This window comes from Arvicanthis niloticus, chromosome 5 (genome assembly GCF_011762505.2).
Source record: "Arvicanthis niloticus isolate mArvNil1 chromosome 5, mArvNil1.pat.X, whole genome shotgun sequence".
Classification (NCBI taxonomy): Eukaryota; Metazoa; Chordata; class Mammalia; order Rodentia; family Muridae; genus Arvicanthis; species Arvicanthis niloticus.
Window position 1 is genome coordinate 85,038,737 of NC_047662.1, and position 17,096 is coordinate 85,055,832.

The 17,096-nt window shown below is 42.7% G+C and overlaps 1 protein-coding gene across 8 annotated transcripts; it reads left to right on the forward strand.

The window, feature by feature from the left end:
- Positions 1-951: 951 nt before the first annotated feature.
- On the forward strand, positions 952-13,888 carry Zfp37 (ZFP37 zinc finger protein). Of its 8 annotated transcripts, none has more exons than XM_034503733.2 (4): positions 952-1,525; positions 4,451-4,532; positions 4,840-4,974; positions 9,851-13,888. In XM_034503733.2, exons 1-4 carry the CDS (start codon positions 1,493-1,495, stop codon positions 11,395-11,397), a joined length of 1,797 nt encoding a protein of 598 aa, XP_034359624.1. In that variant the 5' UTR covers positions 952-1,492; the 3' UTR covers positions 11,398-13,888. The 8 variants fall into 8 exon arrangements, with proteins under 8 accessions (XP_034359624.1, XP_034359626.1, XP_076790978.1 ...); XM_034503732.2 differs by having other exon boundaries at positions 1,157-1,525; positions 4,448-4,532; XM_034503734.2 differs by lacking the exon at positions 952-1,525 and adding an exon at positions 1,559-1,665 and having other exon boundaries at positions 4,448-4,532.
- The last annotated feature ends 3,208 nt before the right edge of the window (positions 13,889-17,096 follow it).

Sequence of the window (17,096 nt, forward strand, 5' to 3'; positions counted from 1 at the left end):
CTTAAACCTATGTCTGAGCAGTCTTCTCTGGTGAATACCTCATAACCAGAGGTTCAAACGCAAAAGGGTAAAACTACTGGGGACAAGCAGACAAGGAGAAGGTGCAAACAGGTTTGTTTGTTTTTTAAATTTGGGCTTTGGGATTTAGCTCAGGATAGAGTAGTTAGTTGCCTAGTAAGCACAAGGCCCTAGTTTCTGTCTTCTGAGGGGGACTTCAGGGGGAAAAAAAGGCAACATCTTAAAATCTTAAACATCTTAAAACAATCTTAGTGCCTGTGAGAAGGCTCAGGGTGTAGACACTATTGTGGTAGGTAAGTCTGGAGAACTAAGTGAAGTCCCTGGATCCCCACGGAGAACTGACTCTTAAACTCTGGCCTCTGCAAATCAGTTCTGTCTTTCTCCCCGTGCACATACACATTAAATAAATCTGCAAAAACCTTCATTTTATTTTGCCCTTTTGAGACAAGTGCTTTATATAGCTCAAGCTGATCTCAAGTTCACACCCTGTAACAAGGATAGTCTTAAAAAGACTCTGCCTCTGCTTCCTACATAATAAGATTGCAGGCAGTCTCCTTTCTCTGTCCACTTTCGAGTAGGGGTGTTGAATCAATTAAAGAGAAACAATATATTTGCAAGAAGCTCATCACCTCTGCCTCACTGCGAATCCAAACAGGTGTGTGTGTGTGTGTGTGTGTGTTTGTGTGTGTATTATCGTCTTGTTCTTTGCCCTATACCAACAGAGTCGAGCACCTTGATTGTACATATTTACATATCAAAAAACTCTACTTAAAAACTGTTGAGCGAACGCAATGAGCATGTTAAGTGGTGCACTGAGAAGCATTTTAAAAGCTGTGCAACTCTGAGGAAATGTCTTCACCAACGCTGGCCTCTCACCAGGAGTGATGTGTTCACTGTCTGCCTCTGCTCCCTCCCCTCCCCCATTGTGACAGTAATCTAAAGAATTCATCCAGTGTCTCAACGATAAATGTCTTCTCTCTGTAAGTCAATATTACTCTAGACAGGCTTTTCTTGTTTCTTTCACTGTAGGATTCCACATTCTGCCTCCCGGGTTTCCCTGGCAACTGCAATTGGAAAACCCTTTGGAAAAGCAATTCCAAGTTCTGTAACAGAACTCCCGAGGTGAGGCCTCCCTGAGCCTCCGGGGTTTCGATTCTGGGGTGCGTGTCTTGCACTTCCTGCCTCGGACACATCGCAGCTCCGGGGGAACCGGGACTAATCAGTCGCCAGCCCTGCCTGCACGGTGATCCCAGAGGCGCCCGCGCCTCCGCTGTACGGCGGGGTCCATGCCAAGATGGCCGCGCCCACAAGCAATCTCCGCAGGGCTCCGCCATCGAAGCCCCGGGACCCTCTGAAGCGGTGTCCGGGGTGGCCGCCATATCGGCCTCTGGCTCCATCAAGGACCTGACAAAGCCAGAGGCGGTGGGCCGGAGGAGTGCGGACAAAGAATTTATAAAGGAGGAGTCCGAAGGAGATGGCTACACCAGAGTCTGCGGACAGCGATGCGGTGAGGGCTGTAAGGGTTTTCGGAGTGGTTTGGCTGTTGGTGATTGGAGGGTGACTCGAGTCGGAGTAGACAAGATTTGAGAATCTGTGGCGTCGGTGTTGAATAGTCTTTTGGAGAGGCCGGTGTTCTAAGGGGTCAAGGTATTAGGATATTATGGGCATATGGAGTATTAAATACCCGTGATATTGGAGCATGTGGAGTTGGGGATTGCTATGATTTCAGGAAATCTGAGTTTTGATGGATCTGCGAGATTCGTGATGCTTGGGGGGCAGGGAGGCGTCTGTAACAGTCACAGTGACTGAGTCTGGGTCTGGAAAGCTAGCAAGATCAGAAATGAGGGCTTTGTGATGTATTACAGACCGGAAGCCCTACAAGGATTAGAATTTGAACTGTTTGGGAGCTGGTGTTTTAGGTAAACGGGAATTACAGGCTGCACTATGAGAGGGGCAGTGTTGAGATTTGGAGAATTGGCTCATTCGGAATATGTGAGGATCAGAAGTTGAGGCCTTGGGATCAGTGATGGTGGTATTTGTGGAAGTCTAATAAGCAGTGTCTTTAAGAGTCCCTGTTTTGTGTGACTGGCAGTGAGTGAGGTGCCTGGAGGCTAATGAGCGGATATTTGGTGGAATACGAGGAGTCTTATATTGAAGTGCCTATTTGGATGGCAGATTGCCATCTAGGGAGAAAAGGTATCAGTAGTCCTAACTGTCCCGTTAGTGATGGGGTTCTTGGTAGGAATTATTACTAATTATTAAAGGTTCTTTATGATTCTGTGATTCTGAGGCCAGGAGTTTGTGAGCCTGCAGGGCTAAATGATAGAAGGTTCTGTAGGCCACTGGAGTTCAGTGGAGGTTAGTGACTGTTCTGAGAAGAAAGGTGATTAGGAACTTCCATGTAGAGGAGGTTTGGAAAGGTTAGTGACTGAGGGATATTTGGGTATCAATGGCTGAAAAATTGTAGAGCAGAGTATCAGATGAACACCTATTTTATGCCAGAGAATGTTTTAAGTACCAACATACAGAGCCAATCTTTTAAAAAATAACTTATTTAATTTTATTGTTTGTGCATTGCTGTGAGGATGTCAGATCCCCTGGAACTGGGGTTACAGACAGTTGTGAGCTGCCATGTGGGTGCTGGGAATTGAACCCAAGTCCTCTGGAAGAGCAGCCAGGGCTCTTAACCACTGAGCTATTCCTCCAGCCCCCTCACTGTTGCCACCCCCCCCCCCCCCGTCTGTCTTTTAAATTTGAGAAACAGAAAAGAGACAGTAAAATGTCAATATACGTGTGAATAAGATAACTTATTCACAGGCAAAGGTAACTGCTCTGAAGAAAGTGAAAGAGGGTAATGTGGTAGAGAGTAAAGATCAGAAGTGTTTGTCTCAAGTTAATCTTTAAAGAAATGGAAGTTATGAACACAATGACAGGCTGTGGATAATGCAGGGATCGAAAGTATTCAAAGAAGAACGTCAATTGCTAAGGTCTTAACATAGAAATTAACTTCTTGTTATAGAATAAATAATAATGTGGCTGGAACACACACAGGGAAAGCAGAAAACTATGAAATCAGTGGTAGAAGGTTCTAGATCATGTAAGATCATATTGGCTACATTGGATGTGGATTTTATTCTAATTTCAATGAGAAGCCACTGGAAGTGATTTGATCTGATTGATACATCAAAAAGATCATCACTGGCTACTCTATGGAAGATGAACTACAGGTCAAAAGTAGGTGCCAGAGGTCAGAAGTTTATTGTAATGGTCAAAGGCAAGAGGTTATGGTGACAATTCAGAGTTATACCAGAAAAATGAAATCATATGGATGTGAGCAAATAAGGGCTTAATTATAGACGGTGAGATTGAGATTAGACTCTGGGCTTCAGGAGATGGAGTCCAGGTATATGCATGTAGGTGGCTCCAATATGACCCAGCCCCCAGTAGAAATCTCTTTGGACCTTGTTGGGGCTTTCTAACCCATTTCACATGTGTTGCCCAAACTTGTTTCTGGAGGAATTAGTGTGTGCTACATGACTGTACTGGGAAAGGATTCTCGGAAGCCTGGCTTTGCTTCCACCCTGACTTCATCCCTTCCTGATGAGCTGATTTGCTCCGAGTATTAGCTGTAGTGAAACATGGCTGTGATTACAGCTGCAGTATGGAATCTTGTCACTCCTCCTACTGAAGGTTAATGTAATAAAAGCTGGTGAGCCTGCATACAGACTTGAGACAGTGAGCGTGGTTAAGAAATGGCGGAAGCAATCATTTCTGTCCATCATTAGATCCTAAGGTATATAAGCCATGGAGAAAAATTAAACACAGCCTCTACTTGAGATCACTGTAAGGTGCAGGATCCCTGGGAGATGGGTGGATTTTATTTAAAATGAATGAAGAGGCTAGAGCTGACAGAGTAGTGTTTCTGTAATGGATGCTGTTGAAGAGTTCTGTTGGTGTCAGTGATTGGGGATTAGTCAGATTGGAGATTTGGGGACTTCTGGGAGTTAGAGATCAATGTGTCTTGTGGGCCTCTGTGATTGACGAACCTATGGCCTGGAAAGATCTGCTGATATTTGGTGTTGGGAGTTGTTAAAATTACGTACATGATTAAGGAGAATTGTACTGGCCTGGGGATTGGGAGGGCCATGGCAGTGAGTATTGGGGGTTATTAAGAGTCAGACTGGAAGTCTGTGAGGTAAAGATTAGTGACCAAGTCACACATTGCTGGTCTGTGAGGGTGAGGGATTGCCTTTACATGTTGAGAGAGCGTATTTAAATGTCTATAGTGGGCAATAGTGGAGAGTTGAGGTGAGAACAAATTCTGTTGTTCAAGTCACTCAGGACTGTGGAGAGTTAAGAAGTGCCAGGCCGAGTAAGAATATGATAGGAATCAGTAACATTTACAGATGTATCTGTGGCTTTCACTCAGAAGGAATGGGAGCAGCTGGAACCTGGACAGAGAAACTTGTACAAAGGCACGAAGCTGGAGAACTGCAGCCACCCAGCCTCGATGGGTAAGGACAGTCCCCACCACCCACAGCGTGATTGCTGCAATCCCTTCTTCCCCAGGTCCTTGATGGTTTCTTGTTTTGTTTTATTTTGGTGGTGGTGGTGGTGATGGTGGTTGGTCAGGAAGTTTTAAATCCCTTTTAATGAAGCTTGTGCCATTGCCACCAAAAGGGAAGGTTTACTGGGTTGAGGTAGTGGGCATCCTTATCGTGAAACATTAGAACCTTACTGAAAGCCCTGAAGTACAGACATCAGGGCTTGATTTCTGAGACGCTGGCCCAACACTCAGTTTCTACCATTTCTTATGAGTAGGAAATCAAGATCCCAAACAAGGCATAGTCTCCAGGTTGGAAGGAGAAGAAAAACCATCATCGGGAAAGGTGAAAAAAACCAGCCCGAGTAGTCTGAACAAAATAGCAAGGCCCAAGAAAACAGGAGGCAGTGCAAGTAAGTTTTTAGTTTCTTGGTGGTAAGTTTGGAATTCTTCAAAGAGTAATTTGTAATCTTTTATTGGGGTTGGGGATACAGCTCAGAATAGAGAGTGATTTCTCACAAGGACCTAGATTTAATCCCAATATGGAAAAAAAATTTTTTTCTTAAAAGTCCCAGGTTTTCTTCTCTTAACTAGGAACTAGTAGAAAAAAAGCACTAGACTCTCTCAGGAGAAAAGGAATTCAAAGTACAGGTGTTTTCATACCTTGGAGATTCTAATATCTCTTTTTTCTGTAAACCTGTCACGTGAGAGGCTCATGACAAGCTCTTATTTTATGGAGAAGAAAAAAAGGGATGAATGGAACCACTTAATTACTCCAATAATTAATCACTGCTTAGATGTAGCTCACCTTCGAGTGGTCAGAGCAAGCTGCCTGGCTCAGAGGGTAAGCATGCATAATCTCTTTATAGGAGAGGTGCTGCAATTCCAATTGGGGAGCCAGAGAGGCATGGTCTTCCATAAAGAGCAAGATACAGCCAGTCACCACTCTGACTGGGATAGGGGAAAGCTGAAGTCCAGGGCTCAGCAGCCTGAAGCACCCAGCTCCCTCACCCAGCCCCTTCCCTACCTGTATGCCCACTGCTGAGCTTTCAACTCTTTTCAACTCTCAATCTCGTTCCTGTTTACCATATTTAAAAAAGAATCCTCAATTTCCCCATCTCTTACCTGCACACCAGTTCCCTAATGTGTCATAGTTTCTCTTAATGAATTCAGACATTTTTAGATCAGTCTTTTTTTTTTTTTTTTTTTTTTTTTTTTACAACAGTGGGTACCCCTGCTCCTAATAATTTTGTTTTCTTCCTTCACTTATGAAACTCCTTGTACCCCTGTTCTGTAAGACAGCATCGTGCCCATCCGCCCTTAATCCCTGGGATGATTTGACTGAGATGTATCCCCATAGTCTCAGGCATTTGAGACATCACTCAGTTGGTGATGCAGTTTGGGGAGGTTTAGGAGGTGTGGCCCTTTCCCTTCTTCAAGATGTGAACTTTCAGCTTCCTGCGCTGTGACAGTCCCCTGCTGCCATGCCTCCCTGCCAGGACTGTAGAGAGAGACTTACCTCTCTGAAACCATAAACGCTGCCCTCTGTTGACTTGGTCATGGTGTTTTATCACAGCAATAGGGAAGTAACTAATACAATCTCTGGTCAAACTTCTTGCCCTCTAGTGCCCATGTTAATAGCTGTCAATCTTAAGCTCTTGTGGTGTCTTTACATGGGTGAGTTACTCACCAGCTCCCCTTACTTTGCTGATGGTCCCTTAAGGTCATATCTCCATGTGTTTTAGTCCTCTATTTCGTCTCTTTCAAAAAGATCTCCCATTATGCAAATATAAGGTAATTTTTCTACACTGGCAGTATCTAGATGGGCATCTCCAATGTCTTTGTTGTACCTTCTTATTGGAGCTGCTTGTGGGGAATTCTTTTAAGAGTCAGCTATGGAGGGAGGATGACATACATTGCCAGGCATAGGTGGCCATAGGTGGGTGAGGAAGTCCTTGGTTCAGTGAAGGCTGGATGCCCCAGTGTGGGGCAAATTGTGGGCAGGAGGTGGGAGTGGGAGGGTGGGTGGGGGCATATCCTCATAGAAGCAGGAAAAGGGGGGGATGGATAGCATAGGGGGTTCCTGGGTTCCCTGCATTCCATGATCTTCTTGTCAAGTTCCACTGATTTGTTTTTCGTAGTTGTCACTGACAATACATAAATGAATCAGGTTTATCTTGTCTCTAAGTCTAGTTCTTAGGAGGATTTAATGAGTCTACTTTCCCTAATTCTTCTCATATTGTACTGATAAGCGTTACCTATATTTGGAGGCCCAATGCACCCATGCTTATGTTTCTGAAGTTACATTTGGTTTCTCTTAAAATCTAGGTTCTAGTTTGTCTTAGTCAGGGTTTCTATTCCTGCACAAACATCATGATCAAGAAGCAAGTTGGGGAGGAAAGGGTTTATTCAGCTTACACTTCCACATTGCTGTTCATCACCAAAGGAAGTCAGGACTGGAACTAAGCAGGTCAGGAACTAGGAGCTGATGCAGAGACCATGGAGAGATGTTACTTACTGGCTTGCTTCCCCTGGCTTGCTCAGCTTGCTTTCTTATAGAACCCAGGACTACTAGCCTAGGGATGGCACCACCCACAAGGGGCCCTTCCACCCTTGATCACTAATGGAGCTGGATCTCATAGAGGCATTTTCTCAACTGAAGCTCCTTTCTCTGTGATAATTCCAGCTTGTGTCAAGTTGACATAAAACCAGCCAGTACATAGTTGCTACCTCAAATTAAGAAAATTATTTTCCTGGGAAGGGGGATACACACACCTCTAATCTCAGCACTCAGGAAGCATGTGCAAAGAGATCTATGTGAGTTTGAGGCCAGCCTGGTCTACAGAGTGAGTTCCAGGACAGCCAGGGCTACACAGAGAAACCCTGCCTTAAAAAACAAAAAATAAAAAAAACAAGAAAAGGGAAAATTATTTCAGCCTTAATCGATTATTATTCTATCACACCCAGATCTGCCCTGGTATGATCTTGTTACATACTCGACTGTGTTTCACAATCCCTTCATAGTCAGGTTGTCTTTTCACACTTTCTATCTTTTGGGGGAGTGGATATCAGCTGTGACAGCTCCATCCATCCCTGTAAGAAGTTGGTATGGGGTTAGGGGGATGGCTCAGTTTGTAAAGTACTAGCCACACAAGCATAAACCTGAGTCAGCTCTTTAACCCCATGTGAAAAGCTGTGCCTGCGTGTGCACACCTGTAATCTAGCACCAAGGAGGTGGAGCCTGGGACTTGTTGGCCAGTGTGTCTAGCCAACTGGTGAGCTCTGTGTTTGGTGAGAAACCTTGTTGCAAAAATATGACGAAGAAAACAATCTAGGAATGGCTTGATGTCAAACTGGCTTCCACATGCATGTGCACATGGATATGTGCACACATATACAAGTGTACATGTATTCACAGGCCAAGATTGTTTTAATCTCACATGTCAAGAGAACAAGTATAAGCCTTGATCATTTTCTTTTAAGAAGGAAATTTGTCCCTGTCTTCCCATCATCACTGGGCAACAGAAGACTGTGCTGCCAGGCTACCTGGAGGGTCCTGTTCATCTCTTTATCCCAGGGTGCTGGATCTCTTGAGTCCCTGGATGAAAGAGCAGCTAACAGTTCAGCTTTTCTGGACTCCTCCTTCCTCTACTGTATCTAACTTCTACCAAACATATCTGCCTTTGTCTCTCTCTCTGTCTCTGTCTCTCTCTGTTTCCTGTCTCTGTTTTTCCCTGTGTCTGTTTCTGTCTCTGCATCTCTGTCTCTGTCTCTGTCTCTGTCTCTCTCTCTCTCTCTCTCTCTCTCTCTCTCTCTCTCTCTCTCTCTCATCTCTATTATATAGCCCTGACTGGTCTGGAACTCATAGAGATCTGCCTGCCTCTGGCTCATGAGTGTTGGGATTAAAGGTGTGTGCTGACATACCGTACCCTAAACCACAATCTCTTAAATGCCTCCATAAAAGTGAGAATTTCAGCCATCCATGCAGACACCCTTATTTTCTCCATTTAAAATTATTTTATCATGGAGGTGTCTATTCACTCTTACATATATTCCTCTCTTTAAATCTTTAAAATTTTTACCTTAGGTGATTCCCATTCTATTTCTATGAAGAGAGATAGTAGGGAGTAGCTATTAGGGAAGAGGAATGATGTTTTAAGATGTTTCTAAATGTATAATTGTGTAAAGTGTAGGGAAGAGAAAATAAGCAAGTGCTTAGAGCCATGAGTAAGCTTGGAATTGGCCATCAACTGTTGGAATGGTGACAGGATCAGAGGCATGTACTCCTCAGCTCACTGGAAAAATGGGTGGATGCTCACTGTAAACTCAGATGGCGTAAAGCATTTCCCAAGCTAATTGCTAGGAATTTCATGACTTTGTAAAAAGCATCAGGGAACCTAGAGGAACTGTGGAGTCACTGGTTATTTAGTAAGAACGTCCTTGTTACACTGCTCACAGAAGAGAAGGGAGGAGCAGCCTCCCCTGTCTAGTGCCTCAGTCATCCACTGGTTCCTCAGTTCTCCTTGGTAGATGTATTCTCTGTTTTAGTTTATTTTAGCCAGCCTTAGTAAAAATAGAGGGGTTTATTGGAGAGGCATGAGTACACCTCTTATAACTCAAGGGCAGAGACTTTAGCCAAACTCCACCAGGAATAAGAACTGGCAACTTGGAGGTCACAGGGAATTGAAATTATACACACTGTTCCTGAGAACAAATAGTTCTACATTTCTGCTTCCTGTGTGTGGTGCTTCATTCTTTGTATTAAAGAGCTTTCACTACATAGGATAAGTGTGGCTCTTGTAGTACTTATGTCCTGTCATCTTAAATTTAATCACAGTGGGGAGATAGTAATGCCTTGCTATGTAGCCCAGGCTGACCTCAAACTTATGAAAAAGTCTCTTGTTTTAGTCTCCTGAGTCCTGGGATTAACAGGCATGTGCCACCATACCTGGCATAATCACAAAGTTGTTTTTTAATTTAATGCATTGCTTGTTCAGTATTCCTTGTGTCTGTTTCACCTTCTATTCAAGGTTACAAGATCCTATTTCTAAGCAGCCAACTCTTTTCCCAATGACTACTTCAGTTGTCTTTCCCCTGGTTATTATAACTTTCTTTCCATCAGGTCCAAGAGGGTAGGGACATGCATTCTTGATGCTTATCTTATACTGGGATGTTAGGGTTGAGTAAGTATACAACCCCAAACAAGGAGGGCATCTCTTTAGGAAACTTATAAAGAACTTCAGTGGGAGTGCAGAAACTCACAAGAATGTTTCATTAATTCTATTTTAGAAGTCCAACAAGATGACGAGCAGAGGGAGGAAAAGCAGAAATCCCAAAGCAAACTCACTAAGGAAGCAACATTCAGGAAGAAAAGTTCAAACAGTAAGAAAAGCAGTGAGTGTGCTTTGCTGGAGAAAAAAAGTATCCATTCAAAACACATTCCTTCTGAAAAAAGATTGGTTAAATCCGGTTCGCATGGGAAGAACTTGAATCAGAATTTAGACTTACCTGATCAGATTAAAAACTCAATGAAAAAGAAACCTGATACAGCTAACGAACACAGGAAATCACTCAGCCATTCTGCATCTGACGTGAACAAAGATGAAATTTCAACTAGAAAGAAATGTGACAAATTACCCAACAATAAGTTGTCTGGTAAAGGTGACAAAAACCAAACCGGCAAGAACTGTGAGAAAGTATGCCGTCATAGTGCGTCCCATACCAAGGAAGACAAAATTCAGACTGGGGAGAAATGGAAATCACCCCGCCGTAGTCCATGTAAACCTGACAAAGTCCCAGGCTCTGGGAAACCTTATGAATGTAATCATTGTGGGAAGGTCCTCAGCCATAAACAGGGACTCCTTGACCATCAAAGAACTCACACCGGGGAGAAACCATATGAGTGTAACGAGTGTGGGATAGCTTTCAGCCAAAAGTCCCATCTTGTTGTACATCAGAGAACTCACACTGGGGAGAAACCATACGAGTGTGAGCAGTGTGGCAAAGCGCATGGTCATAAACACGCCCTCACTGACCACCTAAGAATCCACACTGGAGAAAAGCCCTACAAATGTAATGAATGTGGCAAAACCTTTAGACACAGCTCAAACCTTATGCAACACATAAGATCTCACACGGGCGAGAAGCCGTATGAGTGTAAGGAATGTGGTAAATCCTTTAGATATAACTCATCTCTTACTGAACATGTGAGAACGCACACAGGTGAAATACCATATGAATGTAATGAATGTGGCAAAGCTTTTAAGTATGGCTCATCCCTGACTAAACACATGCGAATTCATACAGGGGAGAAACCATTTGAATGTAATGAATGTGGGAAAACTTTTAGCAAAAAGTCACACCTAGTTATACATCAAAGAACTCACACAAAGGAGAAACCTTATAAGTGCGATGAGTGCGGGAAAGCCTTTGGACATAGCTCATCTCTTACCTACCATATGAGAACTCACACAGGTGATTGCCCCTTTGAATGTAATCAATGTGGTAAGGCCTTTAAGCAAATTGAAGGCCTTACCCAACACCAGAGAGTTCATACTGGGGAGAAACCCTATGAGTGTGTTGAATGTGGGAAAGCCTTTAGTCAGAAGGCACACCTCATTGTACATCAGAGAACTCATACAGGGGAGAAACCCTTTGAATGTTATGAGTGTGGAAAAGCCTTCAATGCAAAATCACAACTTGTTATCCATCAGAGATCCCACACTGGAGAGAAACCCTATGAATGTATTGAATGCGGTAAAGCCTTCAAACAAAATGCTTCTCTTACCAAACATATGAAAATTCACTCAGAAGAGCAATCTCAGGAGGAAAATTAATGTAGGAAATCTGAGAACTGACTGGCTCAGTATTGTTTAACCTTAAAGATGTTCTCAATGTGATGATATTAGAAAATCTTTTTTAAAGAAATCATTCTTTGTGATACATGAGAGAATTTGAATATGGATCTTTACATAAGATGGTAATAAAATTTAAACTTGATCCTAAACCTTTACAGAAAATACTGTAATTTTACACTTGTTATAAATTGTCTCCATATTTAGATTAAAATGTGGATCTTTTAAAATAGTCAATAAGGAGATGAGGAGATGTAGTCAGTAAAATGCTTGTTAAACAAGTATAGAGATCTGAACTCCATCCCTGGGATCTGTGTAAAAAACTAGATGTGGTGGCATGTTTTTGCAATCTCACAATTGGGAAAATTGAGACAGGAGAGTCCCTGAGACCACCTGGCCAACCAGACTTGCTGAATGTCACCAGAAAAAAAAAAAAAAAACAAACAACTGTTTTAAAAATAGGGTACAGAGCTCCTGAGAAACAGTACCCAAGGTTGACACATGTACATACACACACATTTGTGAAAATGTTAACTAATTAGAACAACGAACAGTAATATATGACAATATAAGAACCTTTTAGATGTATGCCTAAGCACCACAATTATTTAATTTTCATTTTGCTTATTGCATACTTACTGCCTTGTGTAAAATACAGGTGAGTGTGAGGTATACTCTGGTATTGTCTAGCTTTCTTTGTTAATGTCTCTGTTAGCTTCTGAATTAGTAGAAAACTTTGGGGAGTTGTTTTGTTTTCTTTGAGACAGCATCTCACCATGTAGTACTACTACTGGCTAGCCTGTAACTTGTTATGTAGACCAGGCTAGCCTGTAACTTGTTATGTATACCAGGCTAGCCTGTAACTTGTTATGTATACCAGGCTAGCCTGAAACTTGTTATGTATACCAGGCTAGCCTGAAACTTGTTATGTATACCAGGCTAGCCTGTAACTTGTTATGTATACCAGGCTAGCCTGAAACTTGTTATGTATACCAGGCTAGCCTGAAACTTGTTATGTATACCAGGCTAGCCTGAAACTTGTTATGTATACCAGGCTGGCCTTGAACTTGTTATGTATACCAGGCTGGCCTTGAACTTGTTATGTATACCAGGCTGGCCTTGAACTCACAGAGATGTGCCTGTCTCTGCCTCCCAAGTGCTAGAATTAAAGGCTTCAAAAGAAAACTTTAAGAGGTTTTGTCTAGATATTGTTTATAAAAGGTTAATAAAAAAGTGGAAAACAGTTGAAAATGTGTTGGTAGTGAATGATATTTGTTATATTGTTAAGTACAGAAAATATATTGTTGAACAGTGTATATAGTATGTTCTCATTGTAGACAAAGAGTGTGTATGTGTGTCTGTCTTTTTATGCCTCTGTGTACATATATATGTATTTATACACAAAAATTTGTATATGAATAGACTTTTTAAAATCTAGATGAAAATTACTAGTGGCCACCACTGAACACAGGAGTGCAGCATTGACATTGACATTTTTATCATGTAGATATGTGTCTTATTCAAATATGTATTATAGTAAAATACTTTTATATGCACTAGTTAACACAGTTTAAAAATACAACTGAGTCTATTCCACAGTGCATTTGACAAAGTGACATAAGATTTCTATGCTCATTTATGAATGAATTTGAAGTATATGGCATTAAACCTTGATAGTGAATTCACAAAGAGTTTCCTATAGAACACAGATTTTGTTAACATGACTCATAACTGTAGCTACTTTATTTCTCTTGTTTGCTATTAAAAACTAAAAATGAATTGTGATTGCAGATGAGTGAAAGTGGTATTTTATTTCATATTCAGAATGCTAAGTCACAAATGTCTTAGCCAAGGATCTCGGCTCTATTGCGACCAATGCCTCCATACCCTGTTGCCCAGTAGCAGATATTGTTGCTGGATCACTCACTCAGCTTCTCACAGAGTCTGCCTCAGAATGCTTGTCAGGGAAGCATTCCAGAAGGCACTGTACATCAGTTTGATTTTTTTTTTCAAGAGACCTATCTGCCATTGCAAACTGTTAGCTAGGTTCTATTGCTGATAAGACACCATGACTAAAAGCAACTTGGGGGAGAAAGGGGTTTATTTCATCTTGTAGCTTAGAGTTCATCATCCAGGGAAGTCGGGGCAGGAACTGAAGGCAGGAACCTAGAGGTAAGAGGCCGTAGAGGAGTACTGCTTACTGGCCCGCTTCTCATTGCATGCTCAGCCTGCTTGATTGTACATTAGGATTACCAGCCCAGGGTGGCATCTCCAAGGGTGAGCAGGGCAGCGCTCTCAAATCAACCATCAAACAGGAAAGTGCACCACAGGCCTTCCCACTGGCACTTCTAGTGGCAGCATTTTCTCAATTGAGATCTCCTCACACTCATCCTAGCATTTTAGGAAGCTGAATCAAAATCACAACTTTGAAGTAAACTTAAAAAAAAAAAAAAAAAAATACAGGCCTTTGGGCTGGAGAGATGACTCAGTCATTAAAGGCTAATCTCATGACCAAAAATATAAGCATTCAGTTCCCAGCACACACAGCTGTCTCTCCAGCCCAAACAAAATGAAACAAAACACAAAATAAAAACAGGTCCTTACTCCCTTCCCTGCAAAGACAATATTTGTAACCTTTCTATTCTCACAGCATATTCATTGAATCCCTTCTCAAGACATCCATGCTCAGTCCTTAGATCTTGCCTAGCCCTATTCTGGCCCCTCAGTAGTTTATATAAGGCAGTCTAGCATAGTAGGCCTAAAACAAGTAAGTGATTAAATACTCTCTGCAAATACTTAATTCTGGTTCTTCCCAACTTCCTCATTTCAGAGAACAGTAAAGTATAAATATGGAGAAAGCAAAGTATGTATGTACCCATGTACATGCCTGTATCGGAAGATTACCTTATGAATAGTGTGCCTTCATATCCAAATAACTGCTCTTGAATGAAGAAAGTACAATATGAGTCCATGGGCCTTGGAAATTTCTCTCCAAGTGGAAGTCTGTCACTATGAACCGAGCTGGGAAAAAAAACCCTTTAGAAGGTTATCCTGAACAGTAGACATTAATACTTCAAGTCATTTTGTATAGTAAAAATTTCTCTTTGGTGAATGAAAAAAAAAAAAAAAAAAAGTCTAAGAGAACTAGATGTCAGTGCTGAGGGTGGTTCAGTAGACAATGAAGTGTAAGAATAAGGGCCAGCAACTACATAAAATCCAGGCCAGGCTGGCACAGGTTGCCCTAAATCCAGCTCAAGCATCGGAGAACTGCAGATTTCTCCCCACTATAGCTAATTGTCAAAATTTTAAGTGATTGCAGCTGGAAAGGGGCTCTGATCAGAGACAAATATGCAATGTGCTTACATCTGTCATACAGAAGCTTTCTTCAACCCAAAACTCTTCAGTGCTCTAAAGCACATGCTCAGAGAGTCCTAAAGAGGAGGACTTTAAGACTTAGGATGTAGGGCCTGGAGAGATGGCTCCACCAAGCACTGGATTCTCTTCCTCAGGATCTGGCTTTGGTTCTCAAGCACTCACATGGCAGGTCTTGGGGCCTAGTAGGGCCTGGGGGCCTACTATGTGGTATTTGTGACTGATGCTTCTCACTGGAAAGGAGACAGTCTGTATCAGCCTGTGTTGGCCCAAATGACTTTAGAAATTACTTTAGAAACAAGAGGGTGGGTCAATGACAGAGCATGGTTGATGTGAGCCCACAGAGAAAGTTCAAAAATATATTTGAAAAGAGAACCCAGAGGTTCTGAATTATCCTTCATTTTTATCTCCAAACACTTCTTATGCCTGTAGTAAGAGTGTAACAGGGCCCCAAATCTTATAACTCACTCCATGACAGAAGTGCCATTCAGGCTGTAAAATTCAGCACATAGCACCACATGCCAAAACTAATCTATCAAAGTCTATATACTTCTAGGAAAGTCTCTAAATGCATTAACTTTGCTTTTTGGGCTTCTCTAGTTCCAATTCTAGACAACTGTTCAACGGAAGCATGTCAACACAGAAGATGGGTTTTGTGCTGAAGACTCATCCTGAGGCTTGGGGCTACAGTGGGATCCCAAACTCCCAGTGTAGTTTCCAGCTGGCTAATAAAGACCTTCTATTGGCTTAAACGTGTGTCTGAACAGTCTTCTCTGGTGAATAACCCCACAACATTTCTGGTGGTCCCACAGAGATCCTAGAGACTAGGCCTCCAGATACTGGGGTCTCAGAGCCCCTCAAGTCAAGGTAGAATGTGGTGGTCAGGAGACCCCTTGAGGGTATGCAACCTGAGATGTTTCAGGTCCCCAGAGTCCCCTTTGATCAATTGCTACCTGATGTTTCAGAGGGATCTGGCACCTCTGCTCCAAAAGCAAAACAAATTAGTCACCTCATCTGTCATCTCTGGAGATACGTCTAGTTAAGGCACCTTCTGTTTGGACACATAGGAGAGGTCAGTCATGGGTGCTGATCCAGTATCCGGGATCCATGTGAGATGTCACTGAATCCTTCTGTCTGTTCACATATATGAATGTGTGGTGACCACCCGTGGTTGTCTTTACTGTGTGTCTATGTGTCTCTTTGTATGTCTCTCTGTATATGTGTGTCTGTGTGTCTCTGTGTGTCTCTGTGTGTCTTTCTATGTGTTTTTGTCAGTTCTGTTTACCTGTATTGACCAGTGGCTTTATCTGGTATGAGAAGCCCCTCGCTTAAGACCTGTGCCCAATTCTGTTGGGGACTGGAATCCTTTTGGCCAGGTATTAAACTAAAGAAAGAAAAGAAAGAAAGAAAGAAAGAAAGAAAGAAAGAAAGAAAGAAAGAAAGAAAGAAAAAAATCCCTCCACCTGTCCCACTCCAGGATCAGGAGCACTTGCTTGTTTGGTTGCTTGACTCCTGGTCACAGTCAGGGTTGCTCCCTGTGTGGAGATGGGGAAAGGCCAGGCCTTTAATCCAGGTCCCCTTTTCCTCTAAGCAGAATGCACATGGGGAGGAGTAAATAGTTATCTAAGGTTACCTAAGGTGAGTTTCCCTCTGTTCCACCCCATACTTGCTCCATGCAGCTCCAGGGAAGGAGAAAAGTTCCCCTCAGCTGAACCTAAAGGAAAAGAGAAAGTTCCACGTCTGTTGTGGATGGGCCTGATGCTGCTTGTATTTTTGATGTTAATTCTGCTCTCCTGGGAGGGGCTTCGGACAAGGAGTGAGTCACTCAGACAAGGAGAAGTCACTCATGTGACTTCTTGTGAACCAATCCCCTAATGAATAAAGGAGCCAATCGCTGGATGCGTAGGGGGACTTCCGGGTTGGATGGATGAAGTAGGAGAGAGTGAGGGCCTTTTGGACAGTGGTATGGCAAGATATAGCTACTAGTATCTCACAGAAGATTTAGATTTAATATGGCTTACAAAATTAGCATTCTAGTTGTTGCACCCAGAGATTAGGTTACCATCGTTTCTAAACTAAGTTTGTGTGGTGTTTTTCTTCTCGAGGCGACTCGACTAAATTCAAGAGAGAAAGAAAGGTACGGCAGCCAAGCGTGGGTTTGCCTGCTGTATACCACAAAGGCTGTGGGGGTTTTGAAGCTCGGAGATGGCGTGGTAGTGACCCGCCAGTGGGAACTTAGTGAGCTGGGTGGAGAGGTTTTGACGCTCTGGTGCCATGTGGCTCGCCAGTGCTGGCAGTAGCGAACTGCT

Coding starts and splice junctions, on each gene's coding strand:
- Zfp37 (XM_034503732.2), top strand. CDS start 1,493: ATGGCTACACCAGAGTCTGCGGACAGCGATGCG. Junction 1,526..4,447: donor AGTCTGCGGACAGCGATGCG/GTGAGGGCTGTA, acceptor GCTTTCACTCAG/AAGGAATGGGAGCAGCTGGA. Junction 4,975..9,850: donor GAAAACAGGAGGCAGTGCAA/GTAAGTTTTTAG, acceptor ATTCTATTTTAG/AAGTCCAACAAGATGACGAG.